The sequence below is a fragment of the Rhopalosiphum maidis genome, chromosome 1 (genome assembly GCF_003676215.2).
Source record: "Rhopalosiphum maidis isolate BTI-1 chromosome 1, ASM367621v3, whole genome shotgun sequence".
Classification (NCBI taxonomy): domain Eukaryota; kingdom Metazoa; phylum Arthropoda; class Insecta; order Hemiptera; family Aphididae; genus Rhopalosiphum; species Rhopalosiphum maidis.
This window is the reverse complement of record NC_040877.1, coordinates 82,023,400-82,044,061: the sequence shown is the minus strand read 5'-3', so window position 1 is coordinate 82,044,061 and position 20,662 is coordinate 82,023,400. Positions and strand designations below refer to the sequence as shown.

Sequence of the window (20,662 nt, the reverse complement as noted above, 5' to 3'; positions counted from 1 at the left end):
ATAAAATATGTCTTATAAGTTGTAATAAAGCACTTTTAGCGTTGTCATATTGGTGACTGGTGAGTGTATTGGTGTGGCTTGACATATTTGTTAATACTTTATATTTTTTCATTGCAAGAAAATAAGATTGGTTGTTCACGGTGTAAGGCATTTTTTTGCGTAGATTATAACAAGTTAACACTAACAAATGCCACTCAATGCTATTGGATATTGAGTGAACTATGTTTAAATTAATTTACTTTAATCATTGTTCACAAATGATTAAAGGTAAGTGTATATTTATATAGTGTGAGTGGACAATATCTTATAGTTTAAATTCCTTACATTTTTGAAATTCATAATTAATTATTTTTAAGAAGTTCGTCTGATTTGAATTATTTTTTTCAAAATACATTGCACTATTCTACATTTAAAACTTAAAATAGAAGTTATGATATTATAAACGACACAATGAAAAATAATATAAGCTCAATATTGAATCGAATTGTAGTTAATAATTTACACAGTTTCATCATATCCGTTAATAATTACTTTATATTCAGTAATAAATATAAAAATATTATTTATATGAATTCGCTGACTTTATAAAATTTAAACATGAATATAATCAGAATTAAATAATACATAATATTAATAATAAATACTAGAGACCTTTATTGTAATATCCAATTTTTGAGTTGAACTTTTCTGCTGATTTCTGTAACATTAAGATAAATATAAGATATACATTAAACATACAAATAATGAGTGATTAACATCAATTAATAAAATAATTATACACATTTATGTACTTCAATCTTAACAAGTTAACATTATGACATTATAAAAAATGCATAACAGCATGATATAGATATTGTTTGATATTTCATCAAACTATATACTTATAATTACTGTACATATTGAAATTGGTTCAGAGAAACAGGAAATTATTATAATACATTGGTACTTCCAAAGGTGAATAATTTTATAGCATAAACAATAATGTTTTAGTTAAATATTATTATTTACTAGCAATTTATAACAATAGTACCTACATACGTTATCTAATATTTTGTATCAATTTTGAATTTAAATTAAAATATTTTGAAAATATCATCGTTAACAGATAATATAATAATTTTTAGTAGTGGAATAGTAAAATTGAATGTTTAAAATATCTATTGAATTACAACAAAATAACAAAATCAATTTTGTCAAAAACTAGTGTAACGTAAATATTTTTTATTTTTGTTATTTTTTGAATTAGTTCTGACTATCTTGAAAAGTACCAGGAATTTTCTACCTTTACGGGGGCATCAAATACCAATTTTGAAACGTTTCTTCTTTTCTAAACACACATATATATATAAATAAATAAAAACATTATTTTAAAACCAATTACCAATGTAATCTTTTCTCCATGATAGGAATTTAAAATATATAACATATTAATAACATATACTATGTACAGGTATAATTAATTAATTATTTGAATATTATTTTATCGTATATATTTTGAATCATAGTATTAATTTAGTTAAACTATGTAAATTGTAAAGTATTCTTATGCATATACAGGCTTAAGCAGATATTTTCATGTATAATAGACACTTTAATTATACCTGTAATTCAGGTTCAAGTTTGTCAATTGATATTGGTGATACTTGTGGATATAATGCACAGCACATTGGAGTTGCAAAAGTCAAAAAAACTCCACACAGTACAATTTGTAAGGGTGCTGGAGCCCATTTCATATTTTTTATTAGGCCTCTCTGTTCTATTGCTTCCATTATTACTGGTGATATTACTAAAAATAAAACAACATTTATAGGTAAACGCACATAAATGTATAATATTTTAAATAAATTTATGAATACATCATTTATATATTCAGTTATAATAATAAAAGAATACAAAATGGTATAATTCTTACCCATTCCTGGAGCAGACATTAAAATGCGACTTAATACCACAGCAGTAATACCTTGACTAGCCGCTGACCTAGATTCACCTAGAAGATTTTTATTTTCATCGTACACTTCAATTCCATTATCCAGTTCTCTAAATTAAAGAGTTAAAAGTGTTTTTAATATAATTAAAAAACAATTAATAGTTGTTTATGTACTTCTTTCTCATTAGAGGTATGTTAATACAATTGGCTGCAGCAACAGCTGCAAATGGTACAAAACGGCCAGCAACAGTTGGTAATCTCTAAAGAAGTGAAAATAGAGGCTTATTAATATTGAAATTATTTTGTATCATAGCTGTATAGTTTAAATTTGTAATACATTGAAAACACATTAATTTATGTTGATTCCTAGATGCCATTTTAAATTACTACAACTACCTATAACATTAAAATACCTTTAACTATATAAAATAGTATATATATATACAATAGTGTATTAGTGCATAAGACCTTTCCAGTTTTGACCATAATATAAAACTTAATTATAGAATATTTTAATAGTAGGTATTCCTTTTAGTGTACAATAAAAATAAAATAATGACAGTGAAATTATATTTTACAATTCCTATTTTATATAGTTTCTAAATTAAGAATTTTCTATCTTATGTCATATATACCTATTAATTGTTTGATGCTAATATACTAATATACCAACTATAAATATTAAATTTATTTGATTCATGTAGGATAGCATTTTAAAATTATTAATACACAACAATAATTGAAATATTAAAATGCAATATTACAATGCTAGATGACTTCTATAAGCATAAAAGTATACAATTTTATAATACAATTACTATTAATTTTATGTTTTTGTACATTTATAGTTAAAAAATATTAAACATTTAAAAAACAATAAACAGTACCAAAAACGCTTATATTTTTAAATTATACAACTCGTTATAAAATTGTTACTTACTTTAACCAATTTGTTTAAACCAAGTGCTGTAACTAAAGCGCCACTTGTAGCCAATACATAAGACTTAGCCACTTGACTTTAAATACAAAATAATATATAGTTAGAGACATATGAAATACTTAGTGTTATCAAAAATTTAAAAATAATAAGTAAAATAGAACTTCATACTCAATAGGCATAGGTGAGGTACCACTCCGATTAGTGTAGTTGACTAAAGCATTAAACGATTGATTGAACCATTGCCAAAAAATAACTGCTGGTGTGGTTCTGTTTAACAAAAAAATAAAAATAAATGAAAAATCATTCATATTAAAATGAATAATTAAAATATTACATTTTAGATTTTAAAAATTGATTGAATTTAAACTGGGTCAGAAAATAAATTTTATATTTTGATTCTGTGAGGGGAATACAAAAGTACCTCCTATGGTTCTATGCAAATTTAAAAGTTAAGTATCAATAAGATTTTTTTAAATAACACCATTTAATTATAAATATTTGAAGGAAAGTAGTGTTTTTAATGTTTTTGTTGGTTTTTAATAATCTATTTTTATATAATTTAATTATTAAATATTCATTGATAATTTATTTTACAATGTAAATTTCGTGGTATATAATTTTTCTTGAAATTTAACGAAATATTATTACTATAAATTAGGTACTAGAATAATTTGTACTTATTCCGATGAATATAAAATGTACTCACTTGTAAAATGTGACCATACAACCAGTTATAAGCATATTCATAGGCACTTGAGCTGACATTCTCCCAAAAATTATCATTTTATCTCCTGTCTCAGGATGGTATGCCGAGTCAACTACATCTTTGGCTTTGTAAACATCTTCTAATGTTAAGCCATCAGGTATATTATCGCCTTTTCTAAATAAATAACGTTTCAACTTCCAGTTTTTCTAATGCTCGTTTGTATGACATAATTTAAAAAGCGTTATTATATTTTTAGGATAATTACTTATAACTGTTGACGATTTCTTTACATTTCTCCAATTCAAGATTTGACTTGAAAATATTTAACGGATTGGTAGTGGTGAAAAAATACTTAACTCGGCCCCAATATTGAGTCTGATCCCAACGGGGTACGTCCAAATTCACTCTTTCAGTCATATTTAGTGTATTAACAGAGTTATAATATAACCCGAGTAAAATAATATACAAATAACAAATCGTACAGTCTACAAAAATTTAACACTGATTAAATATAATATAATATGTGTATAACTACTATAACTAGTTTAAGTAGGAAGCATAATTTTATTATATTATCTTTAAAATAGGTTTATACTATTGTAATTGAGGAGGTCAACAGATCGTATATAATTTAATTATTATCGTATTTTGATAACAAGTTATAATGTTATATAGTGATCATTAAATATATTGTGTACAATCCCGTTCACTTTTACAGAATCATCATAAATATAATGTTATAACTTCCTATAAAAATACCTGATTAGTAACCAATTAGGTAAATGTAAACACGTGTGTAATTTAAAGTTGAATTTATATATTACGTGTTATTATTTTACCTGAAAAAAAATACTAAGTCAATACTACACACGTAAATAATTTCTACCATTATTAACACAATTTGCAATAATTTTATTGTAGTATCTAAAATTCGAATAAAGATTTCATGAAAAAAATCGAATCGACTATTCAAATTATGAATACGTCATGTAGTACCAGACCAACACGTAATAGCACCAATTTATATCTCTAAGTCTCCAAAAACTCAAAAATATCATAATTAATAAATAAACTGAGTAAGATAATATATATAATTATATAAAATTACCAACTGACAATTAAATATACCTTCAGTAATTTGGATTATTATTATATATTTCGGCATAAAAAATAAGTAATCGACAATGATTTAAGAAAAAAAACATTCAACCTAGAATCGAAACACATTACAAACAATATATTAAAAGGTATTTAGTTTTCCATCTTCCCCGGGAATCACGACTTTTCTTTCCTAGACGTATTTAAATTATCATTGGTCGATCAAACTTATTAGTTATTTCACACACAAACACCTCATGAGTCATGACGTATAATATCAGCCTCTCTGTGACTCCCTTACATATTCTGTGAATGTATTACAAAATTATATAATAAGGAATCAAACTATTCAAAGATGAGTTTAAGATGACGTATCCCAAACAGTTAACAAGTAACAACCTCTGTAAACTTTTTGAGCCAAATACTAAAATCTCCAATAACATGTCTTAATTTATTTAAACAACTGAGCTCTATTATAATATTGAAGCTTATTTAACAATATAATACTGTATGAATTATGATCTTTATTTTGTAATCTCTACATGATAATGTATTTTGACTGGAATTATGTAAAAAAATTATTTTCTAAAATGTTGATAGGTTTTCAAATAATAAGTGTTGTTTGATAAAAGAAGAATCACTCAAAATAGAAGAAAAATGTATCAACGTTTATAAGATAATTTATTTAGTTATTCTTTTTTAATTTTCAATAAACAAATAATAAAAAAATATTAAAAAAATAATAAGTTAGTGAAAACGCCTTAAAAATAATTACATACGCAAATAAAACTACATACATTTATCATTATCGATTATAATTTATAATAATTATAATATATAATTACTACATATTTATTATTTTTTTAATAAGATACACATTCAAACAATTATTTGTTTATGATTTTTAGATTAATATTTTAATTTCAAATCATTCTATGTAGGTGTTTCGTAGATATAATTTTAGAGTATGTTTACCTATATAATATTATGTAAATATTAAATGTAATGTATATTGTTTATTCAAATTTATAATATAATATGATGATTTATATAATATAGTATATACAAAAGGTTTAGGAAAGTTATATTACTTAATACTATACCAGGCCTTTCTTTTATCATGAATCACTCTTTATTGCAAAACGTTAATAGTTTTTGTATGGTGACTAGATAATATTTTTTCAACTTAAGAAAAGTACAAAAAGTTTTTTCCAGCATTATTGCAAAATTCCCTGAAATTTGTGAATTTATGAATTTTCTAGTAATTTCCGGCAGAATTTTAAAAATATAATAAAGACACGTAACATTCCTACTTTTATTTTAATAATATTTATAAAAACTATTAAAACTGGTAAGATATTATTATTGTTGTATAGATTTCGAGTGTACTTTGTCATTACTCATTAGGTACTTATTATATATGTTTAATTTGAATTTAATGATAAATGATTGAATACAAAAAACGATTCTGAGCTGATGGTCTGTCAATCTAAATTTCTAATGAATAATATATTACATTTTATATTTTTATATTAGTAATACGGTAGGCAAAAATTTTTGTCCAAAAATGTTACATACTCCCAGTCCAGATTGACTACCGTATTATATAGATGTATAATCGAAACTAGACATTTTCATTAGACTTGGCCACTCGCCCACTCGTATGAGTCATTTTGCACCTATCATACCCAAAGAAAGGGTGGAGAGTAATAGGAAATACCAATGTTTTTTATTACAATACAAATGTATAATATAAGTAATTATTGATGTTATAAATATATTATAATTTAATGTTAAAATCTCATTAATAAAAAAAAAAACTTTTAAATCTAAATTTGTATCACTTTTAATTTAAACTTAAATCTTACACGTGAATTACAGATACTAAATATATTTTAAACATTTAAACTTCTATTTATTACTTACAATTAATTTTTCAAATTTTTTTCGCACTTATACCTAATTTATTTTACTATTACATTTAAAATAATATATTCTTAGCAAATGTATACATTAATACGAGCCAATTAGCCTGAGCTATGGCCTAGTTGGTCCAGGCCGTAGTTCCGCCCAAGTGTATAATAGTCATATTCTAATCATCCGCGATAGGGGAAGAATTAAATTGATATATAAAATTAAGTCACATTAAATATAGTATAAATTAAATTAACATAACTATTATTTCAATATGGTTATATAATATAATACATATCATACCAAATACCACATAAGTACTATTGCATGGTGTACTTAAATAATTTAAGTACACCATAGGTTAGGTATAATTATTATATAAATTAAAATTAGTCTAAATTCACAATAAAATATTTACCTATCATAATTAAAAGATTTAAGTAATTTAACCATACAGTTGGCAGTTCCATACAAATATGACTTTTAGACAGTTTTTAATGAAATTAAATGATGTCTTTTTTTAGATTTTCAAATTTTGAAATTAAAATGTTGCGAATTTTCAACAACAAAGTAATAATTTTTGATGTTTCGCTAGTTATTAATTTTTCAAATAAGAAAAAAATTTTAATACTGCCATAATAAAATATATTAATAAAGTATTTTTAATTTACATCATCTATTGCACAATATAAAAAAAATGAATTAGTAATTTTATTTGTGAAAAGAGTTAAGAACCTTATTTATTATGAAAGGGTCAAAACTCAATGTAATTTAGTTTTAAAATAATGCTGACAATTTTTTTCAATTTTAATTTACGAGAAAAACAGTTATTTTTAATACTTTTTATCCTAAGCCCCTTTATAAATAATTGATTCAAATATTAAACAATAAAATATCCTTATAGACATAAGTGACAGAATGCGTGGCAAAGAATTATTTTCCATTTGCAATTATTTATCATTGAATTCAACTTTTACACAAACTATTATAGTGATTTCCTCGATTATTTTGAAAAGTAGATACAGGAAAATAAATGTTTTACTTTTGACTCCATTAAAGTACCAATTATTAGATCCAATAACCTACTAGAGATCACACTTAGAATTTAAGATAGAAGCATCTTCAATTTTAACTTTTTACTGCTTCAAAAGGTGATCTAGAGTGACTAATAAAAAAAATACACATCATTGTCATTTGTCAAGTTAGTAAATCCATCAATCCGATCAGAATCTAAAATGAGAACCTAGGTAAAAGACCAGCCAGTTTACTTAATTCTAATTTCAAATTATATGACTATACAAGTACATTATATTATAATATTGTAATTTCTATGTACTAAAAATAATTAAATTATAGATATTTTAATGAGGAATTGAGGAACAAACTATTGAAATAGGTGATGTGATTAAATTTTATTTTAAGTTTTTAATCGTTAAGTCAATATTATATTTATTTAAATTATTATTTTCATGACTTAGTTAATCGATAAATAACAAATTACGAACTTACAAATAAAGAAAAAATACAATTTACGTATAGGTAGCTATTTTTTCTATTTATTTAAGAGTATGAATATGACGATATACCTAATACAATTTTATAAATTTATATTTTAAAACAAGTTACAGGGAGGCTACATTTTACCTTATAATCCATCGAAATATCCACTCAATTAGAATTTAAAAATTTTAACTCAAAAAAATGTATAAGAAATTTAAAATATACAAATTTAGGAACAGGTATAATATTTTGTTAACGTTTATTAAAGTTTATAGTTTATACTACTTAGTACTTACTTAATATAATATAATGCGTACTACGAAAATACGAAATTTAGATTTACAAAATAAATAGGTACTATACGCATTAACCGACTTACGAGAAGGTAACGACTAACATATTATTGTATAATAGTAACGGTCAAGTGTTAATAATTAAATAATCTAATAAATCATATTATGATATCAACGGTATTGTTATTCGTTAGTAAAGAGTAAATTTAGATTAATATTAATAAATAATTGAAATAAAAACCCGTCTAGCGGGAAAACAGTTTAATATAACTTATTCTACAATTCATTAAAGTAGATCTAACATCTAACTCGATAACCTTGGATTTAGGAAGTACTAAGTAGATAAGTACATTACTTTCTCTGATTTGTTGTACTTATGGATATTTTTATACCATTCAGAATTTAAATAATATTTTGTATTAGAATTGATTAATTTATACTTCCGTAATTATCTATACTATCTAGTATCTATATCCGTGTCTAATACTTCATATTTGGTTATTGACAAAATGACAACCAGTATAAAACTATAAAAACCTAGATTATTGTAAATTTGTAATATTGTTTGAAATTGATAATATCTTTCAACTTTGAATACGTGGAATGTGGAAATGTGAAAGAATACAATTTAACTTAATTTTTGTTCAGACGTACTAATATTTAATTTAATAACTATCTGGAATGTAATAAAATATAAATTACAAGAAAAAATATATTATTTTTATTTTTAATTTATAAGGTAATATTATCATTTAAAGCCTAAGAGTATTTGGTATAATATCACAGAATAACAGTTATTCTGTGTTATTACCTTTAAATTGTATAACAGGTAAATTGATTCTAATAAGTCTAATACTAAACTAACAGCATACAATTGATTCAGCTGAACTCAAATTTGCTGTTTTATGTTCGTAATTTCGAGACAACATAAAATTATACACTATGACGTGTTCTTAATGAGTTAATGATAATCGGTAAAAAACGATAAGGTGAAAAACATTAATTTTGGTTAAAAGTTATTACTTATTATATAAGTAACATGTAGTTATATTCTTATATACATACAATGATAGCTGAGATAAACCAAATTTTATCATTAAAAATGTCATCGTATTTTACTATAACATTATGAATATAAATTAGATTCTAATATATTTTGTGTAAGACGTTAGCGTCAGTTACATCTTGAACTCGATTTCAAAGTGATTACATGATACATTCATTAATTAATTTTTTTGGGAATTATGGAAACTGTTAAATCAAAAAAAGGTGGGTTAAAAATTTGTTGGAATGGATATTGATACATAATGAAACATCAAGGACGCAAGCGATTAACATTGAGATGTACAAAAGAATGTTCATTGAAATGTCGCGGAACAATGTTCATGTGATTTAGAGAAATGTAATATTGGAAAAGTAAATAGATTCATAGTCATATAGCTGATATACACGAAGTAAATAAATTTTTTTTTATAATTCTACTGAAAATTGAAGAAAAGTATAGTATTTATAGTATTACATTAAATGATAGTGATCGTGATCGAACTAATAACATAACGGAGGGATGGAATCATCGATTCTCAAATTTAGTGGGCCATTGTCATTTCCCTATGTATGGGTATTAAATATTAATAACAAAAATCCGATTGGAGATGGCAAATGATGATTGATGAATCAAAATTAGTACAAAATTCATTGGGTATATTACGAATAAAATATATATGCCGAATTACAAAATAAACTCAAAACAATATGTGAAGAATATTTAAGTGGGAAGGAAAATGTACCAATATTTTTAAGCAATAATACCATAAATTCGATATCTATAATTTATTTATTTAATTTGACAATTGACTTATTATATTTATACTTAACTAATAGTTTAGAATTTTAAAGATAAACGTATTTGTCGTTTTTACATTGACGTTTTTGACTTACTTAAACACCTTTACATACAATTTTGACACTCATCTAGGTTAGGTTAATATACATTTGTACACTCAATCTCAATGACAAAGGTGATCTACCTGCTAAATTCACCTAGGTAAATATACATTTTCAAAATACATAATCAATATTATTTTGGCGCCACTGATTGTTTAGTCATGATTGTAAATGTAAAATGATAAATTAAAAATTATCTTTAGTGTGTATTTACTATTTTGTGGGTATTTGGTGATTTTGTTCATACGATTTAAAACTAATTTAAATATCAACAATAAGACAAGCAGTTGTTAAGTTGGTCATATTGTAGGTTATCAATATATTATCTTATAAAATGTACACATAACATTTCAATATTACAAATATGTCTTAACTTTTAAATGTTCCATAATCTAAAACAAATTAGATTAAATTAATCTGTATTATTTGTAGTTTTTAGAAACTGTCATATATGATTATATTTTTTTTTATCTATGCCGATGATATCTTTTATACTAAATGACTGACATTTTTAAAGGTAAGGAAGGGGCGTTTTATTTTATGTCCTATTTTTCTTCATATTTGTACAATTTATCTACTAAGTTAATAGATTTTAATACATTCAATTTTATTTGAACATTTTTTTTTACAAATAAAATATATAATATAATTTACATATATTATAATAGGTAATATGTTTAAAAGTATTATGTTAATTTAAGGAACACGCAATGGAAGTTAATAAAAGAATTTTATATTTACTTCTAAGTTCTAACTAATATGTTTAAAAAAAAAAAAATGTTTTACAACCAAATAATGAACAATTGTCTTAGTTTGTTGATCATTTTTCTGAATATTGACAATTAATTTAAGATAAACCTTATGTATTTTTCCAAAATTCTTGTAGGCATCGTGAAATAGTAATTTTAATTTTGTAGTTTTTTTTTTTTTTAATAGAGATCTTATAAATTTATCTTCAAAAAATATAAAATGTACACAAGTAAAGCTAGATTTAAAACATAGGATAAATATTTAATAAATTATTATTTTAAACCAAATATTAAAATATATTTATATTTCTCACAACTTTCAGTCACCCACAATTCTGTGACACACTGGTTGAGAATCATTGTTGTAGAGACTCAAAGTATTGTGTATTTAATATAGATGTTTTAATTTATACATTTGACCAAATATTCTATGCAATGTTTAGTTAACCTAGTATCAAATACTTCATAAGTTTTTTTTTAAATAACATGGGTTTGGGTTACCTATTTCTTCTTGTTAGTTTTGAAATTGCATTAGACACATATTTTAGGACAGCACTTTCTTATTAGCCATAAAAGTGTTATAAAAAAAGAAAAAATAATTATATTTTTTGTTTTTAGATTTGAGTGATATTTGGGATAGGCTTTTTAGCCACCGTCCATTCTTACAAGGAGAAATAAAGTATTTTTTATCAGAATTTGATGTAAGATTGGTCCATTTGTAGATTATACAATAATAAATAATTGTTAATTAAAATTATTTCCAGAAAAAATCATATAGAGCTGATGAAGAAAATCTAAACAAAATCGGTGAACTCATTAGTGATTTAAAAGATAAAAAAATTGAAAGATTTTTGCAATCAAGTGGTGAAAATTTATTTTTATTAAATTCTACCATTAATGAAGCTTTGAATTTGAGTCAAGAAATTCTGGATCAAGAAAATAATATCATTTCAGTAAATTAGCTTGACAATAATTGTATACATAAAAATGTATTTAAAATGTTTGGTTTGAATATTTTTAGGAAGAAGACTTGAAAACTAAAAAGGAATTGCATGAAAAACGTCAAAGGGAATTGGAAACATTTAAGTCTGATTTGAAATCTAGATATGAAAGTATAGACAAAGATATTGAAGATAAGGTAGAAGCAATTAAAATACATTTTGAAGAAGATATAAATAAACTAATTGCTGATAATCAGTAAAAAAATGGATTATAAAATAAAAATAAAAACTGATGCCCAGTTCTTGGATCTGTTCAAGAAAATTGAAAAGTCTAAAATTAATATTCCTACTCATGTAAGTGAATGTTTTTCTGTTAAAATGTTAGACCTAGAAGCCTTCAAATGGTTTAGTGAAAATTTGAAAAAAATTGATGGTCCCCCTTTACACACATTAATCACTGAAGAAAGTATAGTTTTACCTAGCCCGCCAATTGTCGAGTCAAGTCCAGAGTACAAAGAAAAAATGAGAAAATTAGAGCAACGTTTAAAGAATAAAGAATATGATGCAATGACAAAAAACGTAGATTTTCGAAGAGTTAGACTACCCGAAGATACAATTTCTTATCAAAGTGAGTCTTTGTTTAATATTGTAACAAATTTAAATTTAAATTTTTCTCTTTTGTTCCTTCTGAAAATCATTTAATTTTCAAATCTCAAAAACCTGTGAATAATTTGATTTTTACTCAGTAGGTTACATATTGAACAAATACATGAATATTTTACTGATGTATAAAGCAATTCATCTAGTAACTTATATTGGACTCATGATTAAATAAAATAAAAAATAAATCCTGGAAAAATAATCTTTTATAATGACAATATTTTTTACAATTATACAATATTTAAATGTTTATATATTTAATGTAATAAATTGCACTTAATATCCTTAGCCACATTTTTAAAATTATGTAACCTGTGTATAAATTTTATAATTTTTATGTTGTATCCTCTTGAGAATGTTAATTTTGATCGATGATTTTTTGTTGATTGTTATCCATGAATATTTCATATATTTATTATATTTGATGACATGGCTGTCATCAGTGAGTTAGTTTACTAGTAATTTTGAATTATAATATTGACATAATCAGAATTTGGTAAATAAAAATAAAATAATAATTTTTTTAGTATAAAAATTAAAAAAAAATGTAGGTAATGTTTAAGCAAGATATTTAGTTACCTTCACAGTTTGTTAGTTGCCGACTTCATCTATATTATTGCAAAAAAAATTATTACACATATTTTGTTTATCATATTTAAGTATGCTTGTGATGACTAAAAAATTCTTAAAAATGAATAAATTAAATTATTAATTTACGACTTTTATGTCTTATAAAATTATAATTATAGGACATGATAATATAAAACTACTAGTTGAATTGTAACGCTGACCAAATTTTAAAACATTTTATAATATTGTAAAGTGCAAATAAGTTTCTTTTTTGTCCTATTTAATAAAAAATTTTAAAGGTAATGATTAAATACCATGATGTATTGTGTAGTACATAGTTTTGGAACAATGATTTTAAAATATTATAAATAAATTAATCATTTTTATGTTTTCAGTTAAACAAATCAATAGACAGTTGATAGCAGTCCTCCAATTTGTGATTTCAACTGCTGCTGGTTTTTTATTTGGATTTTTGGGTATTGAGTTGATGCTAAGTACAACCTTTGATTTGGGTTTTAAGTTATTATTGGGAATCATATGTGCTCTAATTATAGCATTAGCTGAAATTTACTTTTTAGCCAAAAAATTAGCTGAAGACTTTGAACCATTAGATATAAGTGGCAAAGTTCATCAAGATTAATTATTGTAATTGATTTATATGACTATTTCTTATTTTCATCAAATTACTAAAATATTCAAAAGTATGTTTAAAATTAAATAATAAAAATAGTTTTTCATTAATGTATACAAATTAATAGAAGATTACTTTATTATAAAAAATATTTATTGATTGTTAAATTATTTAAATACTGCTTTAAATATATATTTTTTTTTTATGGATATAGTTATGATTTGCACATTTGATCAGTAAATGTTTTACTTATTGAATATAATATCTTTAGATGTTTTAACTTTTGTATTATAGTGGTTTGAAATGTTTGAATTTATTAATAATGGACTGATTTCAATTAATTTATATCTTAAGATTTTATTATCTTGTTTTCAAATACATTCTTTAAGTGTGGTGTTTTGTTAATTACAATATAATATTTTAGTTATGAAACTAATTTTACTTTGTAATTAACTATACACAAGTTTCAATTAGGTAAAAAATCTTAGACATATTTTAATTATTGATTATAATTAAAATATTTAAAGAGTTATCTATACTAAAATCATAATAATAATTCTAAAACTAATACATTCCCTGTTTTGCTCAAAACTGATACTATAGTTAGGATTTTTATCTGAGCCAGGGAGGATTAGTAGATTTTTCCCTGAAAATCTATTGTGACCAACAGTTTGAGAAACGCTGGTCTATTTCATCAAGACTCCTCAGTCATTGTTGAAATCTTTTTAAAGTTTAAAATGTGAGTTTTGTCATTATTAAAGTTGTAAATAATTGTAGAAGTAATTTTATACTTGATAAAATATCTAGAAAATAACTTTATGTTTCTTTAACCGCCAATTAAGTTTGGGAATCTGTTAAATTATTTTTAATTCAGTGAAAGTTCTTTTAATTATAATTTAACTGTTGTTAGGAGGCTTCAGAGGTAATTCAAAGAAAAAGCTTTAAGACTAATACCTTTTATTTTTATACAACTTTAACTACATATTACTATACAATCTTAATTAAATTACAAAAGATTTACAGTATTATAGTCACCCAAAATTTAAAAAAGTATTTATTGTAAGCCTAGGAACGTCAGTTTCATATATTTTTGCAACATATAATATTGTATCATTATCTACCATAACCATTACAATTTACGAAAATAAGAATTAGTTCTTCAAAGGGCATATCATTTTTTAATCTCTAAGAAATCTCGTTTGTAATACTAATACTATCAAGAAAAGGAATAAAAATAGCTAGTAACTAAAAAAAGGTATTCTTCATGGTCACTTTTACTTGTATTAGAACGATTAGTTTGTCTTCTGCAAGTTAGAGATATAATATAACTTTTGAAGAAAATTAAGTAACTAATTAAATATTTATACTAATATAATTTCAAATTTATGAATTTATCACATGTATTTTGTATTTCAGTTATCTTAGAATTACAAAACTTTTACAAAAATAATTAAATAACAAGAACTAGAGCAACACGTATTATAAATTATATATTATACCTAACTAAATAGGTGAATACAATTATAAATTTTGTATTGAAAATTCATTATTCATAAACATAATATTATAATTATTGATTTTATATTTTATTTCAATAAAGTACTTAAAAACTTGTGTAAGTTACTAATCGTTAAACTAATAGTATAATGAAGACTAAATTAGTTTATCAACAACTTTTTGAACAATACAATATTATCTTTTTTTAAGTTAATAGGATTAACAATTTCGTTTGTATTTTTCCATTTTGGAGTAATTTGATTCCAATTTCTATTATTAATGTTTAACTTATTTAATAATTGATCAGCTAGGACAGGTATAATGGGCTGTAAAGCTAACCCAGAAATTCTTAATGTCTCTAAAGTTACATGTAGTATAGATTCCAATTTATCAACATCATTTTTAGCTAGTTCCCATGGTTTATTATATTCAAAAAATCGATTGCAACACTGTAATGTGGCTATTATTTCATCTATACCTTTGTAAAAATTCAATTCTTCATAATGACTTCCAACAATATCTGCAAGACCCTCTAGTTTGTTATTTAATTCAATGAAATATGAATCAGCAAATAGTCTTTCAAACTGTATTAAGTCTAATTTTGGGTAACTAAGATTTGGATTAATGGCTTTTCCACAGCAACGGTTCAATAGGTTACCCAACGTATCTGCTAATTCAGCATTTAATATTCTTCGGATTTTCAGATCGTTGTAGTTACCGTCACTGTGAGCCGTACCTTCTCTAAGCAAAAAATATCTTAAACCAGATTCAGTATACTGGCAACCAGCATTTATTGGATCTACTACATTTCCTTTAGTTTTAGACATTTTTTCATCATTCACTTTCCAATGAGAATGTACAAAAATTTGTTTAGGTAATTTTAAACCTGCAGCTATTAAAAATATAGGCCACAATATTCCATGAAATTTCAAAATATCTTTACCGCATACTTGGACATTTGGAGGCCAAATTTTGCTGTTTGGATAACCAGAAACAGTTAAATAGTTAACAAGAGCATCTAGCCATACATATACAGTCTGTGTATCATCTTTCGGTACTGGGATACCCCAACTGACTCGACTTTGTGGTCTTGATAACGATATATCATATAAATCATTTACTTCTCTATTCAGTATTTCATGGAATACTTTTGGTTTAATTCTATTTGGTTTACTCAACCAACTTTGAAGATCCTGTTTGAAAGGACGTAGGTCAATTTTATAATTGTCTTCTTCAGCCCACTCAACTGGTCGTCCCGATTCTTTACTAACACGTACATTGTTAACTAATTCTATTTGATCTTGTGACAAAAAAGTTTCATCAGCAGTACAATACCAACCAGAATATTTTCCTTTTTTAATGTGTGGTTCTAATTTATTCCAAAAATGATGAACACATTTTTTATGGTTTTCTGCTGTTGTTCGGATGAAAGAAGTGTGGCTAATATCAAATTTATCAAATGTAGTTTCATAACTATTTGAAATTTTTGAACAATAGTTTTCCACGGATAATTTACAATTCTCAGCAGCTTTTTGTACCTTCAATCCATGTTCATCTGTACCAGTACTAAAAATAATATTTAAATTTGGATTAAGTAATTTTTGAAATCTTGCAGAAGCATCAGCTATTAAAGCACTGTAAAGATGACCAATGTGTGGATCTAAAATAAAAAAGAACAATTGTATATTAATATATTATTTTTAAAAAATACAAATAAATAAATAATAGTTGTTATTCTGTATTTCTGTATAATTTTACTATGGAATATAGGTATAGCTGTTTTTTTTTTTTTAAATAAAATATAATTGTTCATTATTAAATATATTTTAGTATTTAAACATTCTAAACCAGTAGAGGATCCAGAGGGGGGTGATTGGGGCGATCGCCCACCCCTCGTTCTCTCAAAAAAAATAGTTTAAGTCCCTGATTTTAGTTTTTGATGTAATTTTACTTCAAGGGTAACAAAATTATAGTGATATATTTTTTTGTTACTATTATCTACTATAAAAAATATTTTTTTTGTTCTGTACGAGACTGTGGAAAATAACATATGTATATACTAAAATAAATACATTATCAAAATTAATGTGTGCCCTTTGAAAATCGCCCCCCCCGTTATCTTGATCTGGATCCGCCCCTGTTCTAAACTATACTCAGGTAAACTGTGAAATGGATCACTGCTCGACCCTCCTCCTAAGGTAATATTATGCATTCTATCATGGATTGACAATTATTGATCATCAGTAGGGCTCGGAAGTTGATGACCTTAAAAACATTAAAAAATAACCTAAAAAAATTATTTGTTTTAAATTAATAAAATTATATATTTTTTTAAATTGTACTCTATTTTATTATAAAATTCTATACACATTTATCAAAGCTTACAAATTACTAAAAATGTCCTAAAAAGAATTTTTAGATATTTAGGTCTTATGGTAATATTTTAATATAAATAAAATAATTAACCAACAAGTTTCAAATTTAAATGTTAATAATATCATGAATACAGAATAATCAATAACTTAAAACTAACTACTATAATAAGAAATTAAATTAGTGATTTTTTTACTAATGTAAAATCAGAATAAGTAGGTAAATTATGTGTTGGAGAGTAAGGCCCTAAGTGCTAAGCTTGTTAGTAGATATTAATAACAGAATTAAAAATGTGAGTGTAATTCTATTTAATGGGTCTAAATACTCTAAATTATAAACAAATTATACTTTTAGTAAATTGTATGTTCTGATGTGGAATATGAGAGTGCTCCGTATTCAATTCAATGTATTTAAATATGTATAATTGAACAACAAATAGTTATTTTCTTACGACTATTTTTAGTAATGGATGCAAATCACTTATTCACTGACAAACCAATGACCTATCATAAATTACAATTAAATACTAATAATATTCATAAATACAAATATAGAACTATTGTAATTATAAATTATGTATTTAACATAAATCCTTACTTGCATTAACATAAAATATTGGTGTTGTAATAAAGTATGAAGTCTTTTTAGTTACATCTTTGAAACTAGTACTTATTCGTGACATAATTATAGTTTTCGTAATATTCTTAATAGTGTCTACCTAAAATTATAGTAGGTAATTATATATTTTTTAGTAATTTAAATATGTATAAACACTATATAAAATATTATAAATATATAAAAGTATATTAAACTATATTACAGTCTAATGTTTTTTGTTTATATATTTTATTTTGCCGGCTGTTATCGCTTATCAATTTAACAAAAACTGATAATCAATGATAAAAAAAATTACCATTACTGTCTAAGTGAAACGATGATAAAACATGAAGTCGTGAAACGATTAACGAAGTACGAACGATTCACGGTGTCACATGATTGATAAAGTACTTAAGTAGTATTTTAGTAAATGTTAAGTTTAGTAGCTTAGGACTTACTAGTAGTTCTATTATTAAAAATAAATTCGTCTAAATTTGATGATTATAGTGAAAAAATGGACTACAAAGAAGAGCAACAGAATGAAATTGATGCACTGGAGTCCATATACTGTGATGAAATGACAAGTAAGTATAGGTTTGTGAAAATAGAAATTTATAATTCATAAATTCTGTAATATTTAATTATTTATTAATAATACCTATATTTGTGTTTAAGTTACAAGTACAGAACCTTATTATCAATTCGAAATCCCAATTAAATCAGACGAATTTGATAGTGATCAGCATGATATTGGCCTATCTTGTTGTTTAAAATTTGAGTATGTAGAAAAATATCCTGAAGATCCACCTATTGTAGAAATTGAAGATGTTGTTGGTTTTGAAGAACAAGAAGATGAGTTCAAAGAGTATTTAATACAACAAGTAATAAATGTAAATTAATTACATAAATAAAATATTAATCATAAATTATTTATAAGGCTCAGGATAATGTTGGAATGGTGATGATCTTTACTTTGGTGTCGGCAGCACAAGAATGGATGAATAATTATTCAGATAGTGAAAAACAAAGAAAAATAGATGATGATGATAAAAGACGTGAAAAAGAAATGGAAGCCGAATTGGTTAGTATAAACTATTATTTAATATTTTGTGATACTATATTCTAGAATTACTTCAATCATCTTGACAATTATGTGTGTTAAATATATTCCTTTTCTTATAGAAACGTTTTGAAGGTACTAAAGTTACAGTTGAATCATTTTTACGATGGAAGTTTAACTTTGAAGAAGATATGGGAGTTTTAAAGAAGCGAAATGAAGAAGAAAAAAATAAGAAACTTACTGGACGTGAATTATTTATGACTGATAAATCACTCAATGAATCAGACTTAAAATTCTTAGAAGAAGGTTGGTTTATTCTTAAAAAGTTTAAAACTTTTTTTTTTTTAAATTTTTATAAAGAAATATATAATTTGAGTTAAAGCACAATAACATAATGTGCTATAAGATTATTTACATAAAAAATATCCTAACCTTTTGTTTTTTCAGTTTTTCTGTCTTTATTTATTTGTTATTTATTCATTAAGATACACCAGTTCCTTTTCAGTCATTGCTGGGGATTTTGAGGAATTAAAGAGATGGCTAGAGCAGATAGGACATTGGGATGGGAAGGGAGTCTATTATAAAAATAGTTAATATATTAAGTATATTTTTTCACTATGAAATAGTTTTAATTCTTTTGTCTATGAAAAAAATTGGAAATATATTTCGAACATTAGTGATTGTGCATAGGAATTAGCTAGATAAAAAAAAAAAAGGAAATTTAGCAAATTGTTCTGGTTGATATTATATAATTATTAAAAAATATTTGTAATATTACTTGAATCATTTTAAATCATTGACATTTATTATGTTATATTATTCAAAAAGTAAAATTAAATATATAAATTCCAAGTGTGAAGCAATCAGAACAACATATTTAAGTATCCATTATAGGTAACATATAATTCTTGATAAAATAAGGATGAATAATCAGTTTTCTATACTTCTAATCACATGGAGGTATTATTGAATTTTATGTTTAACCAAAGCCCAAAAATGTCCTTATATTCATTGATGTTTTGTATATTATCTAAAATTTAAACGACTTATTATTTATATAATAAATTTATTATTATTATTATTTTTTTTTTTAGGAGATTCGGTGAAAGTTGATGAATCATTATTTGAAGAAATAGATGATCTGGATATTGGTGATGCTGGAAGTTCTGATGAAAGTTAAAAAAATTTTTTAGGAATTATATGCAAAACTCAAACTGTAAATATAAAATACTTAAAAAAAAAAACTATTATAAAGTGTT

The 20,662-nt window shown here is 24.0% G+C and overlaps 5 protein-coding genes across 6 annotated transcripts; 3 read left to right on the top strand and 2 right to left on the bottom strand.

The window, feature by feature from the left end:
- Positions 1–538: 538 nt before the first annotated feature.
- Positions 539–8,483, bottom strand: LOC113556582 (sideroflexin-1). Of its 2 annotated transcripts, XM_026961625.2 has the most exons (9): positions 8,385–8,483; positions 3,842–4,061; positions 3,577–3,750; positions 3,039–3,137; positions 2,871–2,946; positions 2,105–2,190; positions 1,913–2,040; positions 1,602–1,786; positions 539–697 (listed from the first exon to the last, which is right to left on the bottom strand). In XM_026961625.2, the coding sequence occupies exons 2-9, from the start codon at positions 3,991–3,993 to the stop codon at positions 644–646; spliced, it is 954 nt and encodes a 317-aa protein (XP_026817426.1). In that variant the 5' UTR covers positions 3,994–4,061; positions 8,385–8,483; the 3' UTR covers positions 539–643. The 2 variants fall into 2 exon arrangements, with proteins under 2 accessions (XP_026817426.1, XP_026817425.1); XM_026961624.2 differs by lacking the exon at positions 8,385–8,483 and having other exon boundaries at positions 3,842–4,099.
- A 2,199-nt stretch (positions 8,484–10,682) lies between these two features.
- Positions 10,683–12,307, top strand: LOC113557231 (biogenesis of lysosome-related organelles complex 1 subunit 5-like). The gene is made up of 4 exons (XM_026962624.2): positions 10,683–10,842; positions 11,693–11,775; positions 11,839–12,027; positions 12,096–12,307. Exons 1-4 carry the CDS (start codon positions 10,824–10,826, stop codon positions 12,273–12,275), a joined length of 471 nt encoding a protein of 156 aa, XP_026818425.1. The 5' UTR covers positions 10,683–10,823; the 3' UTR covers positions 12,276–12,307.
- Positions 12,254–13,965, top strand: LOC113557230. The gene is made up of 2 exons (XM_026962623.2): positions 12,254–12,643; positions 13,641–13,965. The coding sequence occupies exons 1-2, from the start codon at positions 12,280–12,282 to the stop codon at positions 13,883–13,885; spliced, it is 609 nt and encodes a 202-aa protein (XP_026818424.1). The 5' UTR covers positions 12,254–12,279; the 3' UTR covers positions 13,886–13,965.
- A 1,530-nt stretch (positions 13,966–15,495) lies between these two features.
- LOC113556159 (methionine--tRNA ligase, mitochondrial) lies at positions 15,496–18,524 on the bottom strand. The gene is made up of 2 exons (XM_026960946.1): positions 18,344–18,524; positions 15,496–17,033 (listed from the first exon to the last, which is right to left on the bottom strand). The coding sequence occupies exons 1-2, from the start codon at positions 18,426–18,428 to the stop codon at positions 15,535–15,537; spliced, it is 1,584 nt and encodes a 527-aa protein (XP_026816747.1). The 5' UTR covers positions 18,429–18,524; the 3' UTR covers positions 15,496–15,534.
- A 176-nt stretch (positions 18,525–18,700) lies between these two features.
- LOC113556160 (RWD domain-containing protein 1) lies at positions 18,701–20,662 on the top strand. The gene is made up of 5 exons (XM_026960947.2): positions 18,701–18,927; positions 19,019–19,224; positions 19,281–19,424; positions 19,526–19,709; positions 20,498–20,662. Exons 1-5 carry the CDS (start codon positions 18,858–18,860, stop codon positions 20,581–20,583), a joined length of 690 nt encoding a protein of 229 aa, XP_026816748.1. The 5' UTR covers positions 18,701–18,857; the 3' UTR covers positions 20,584–20,662.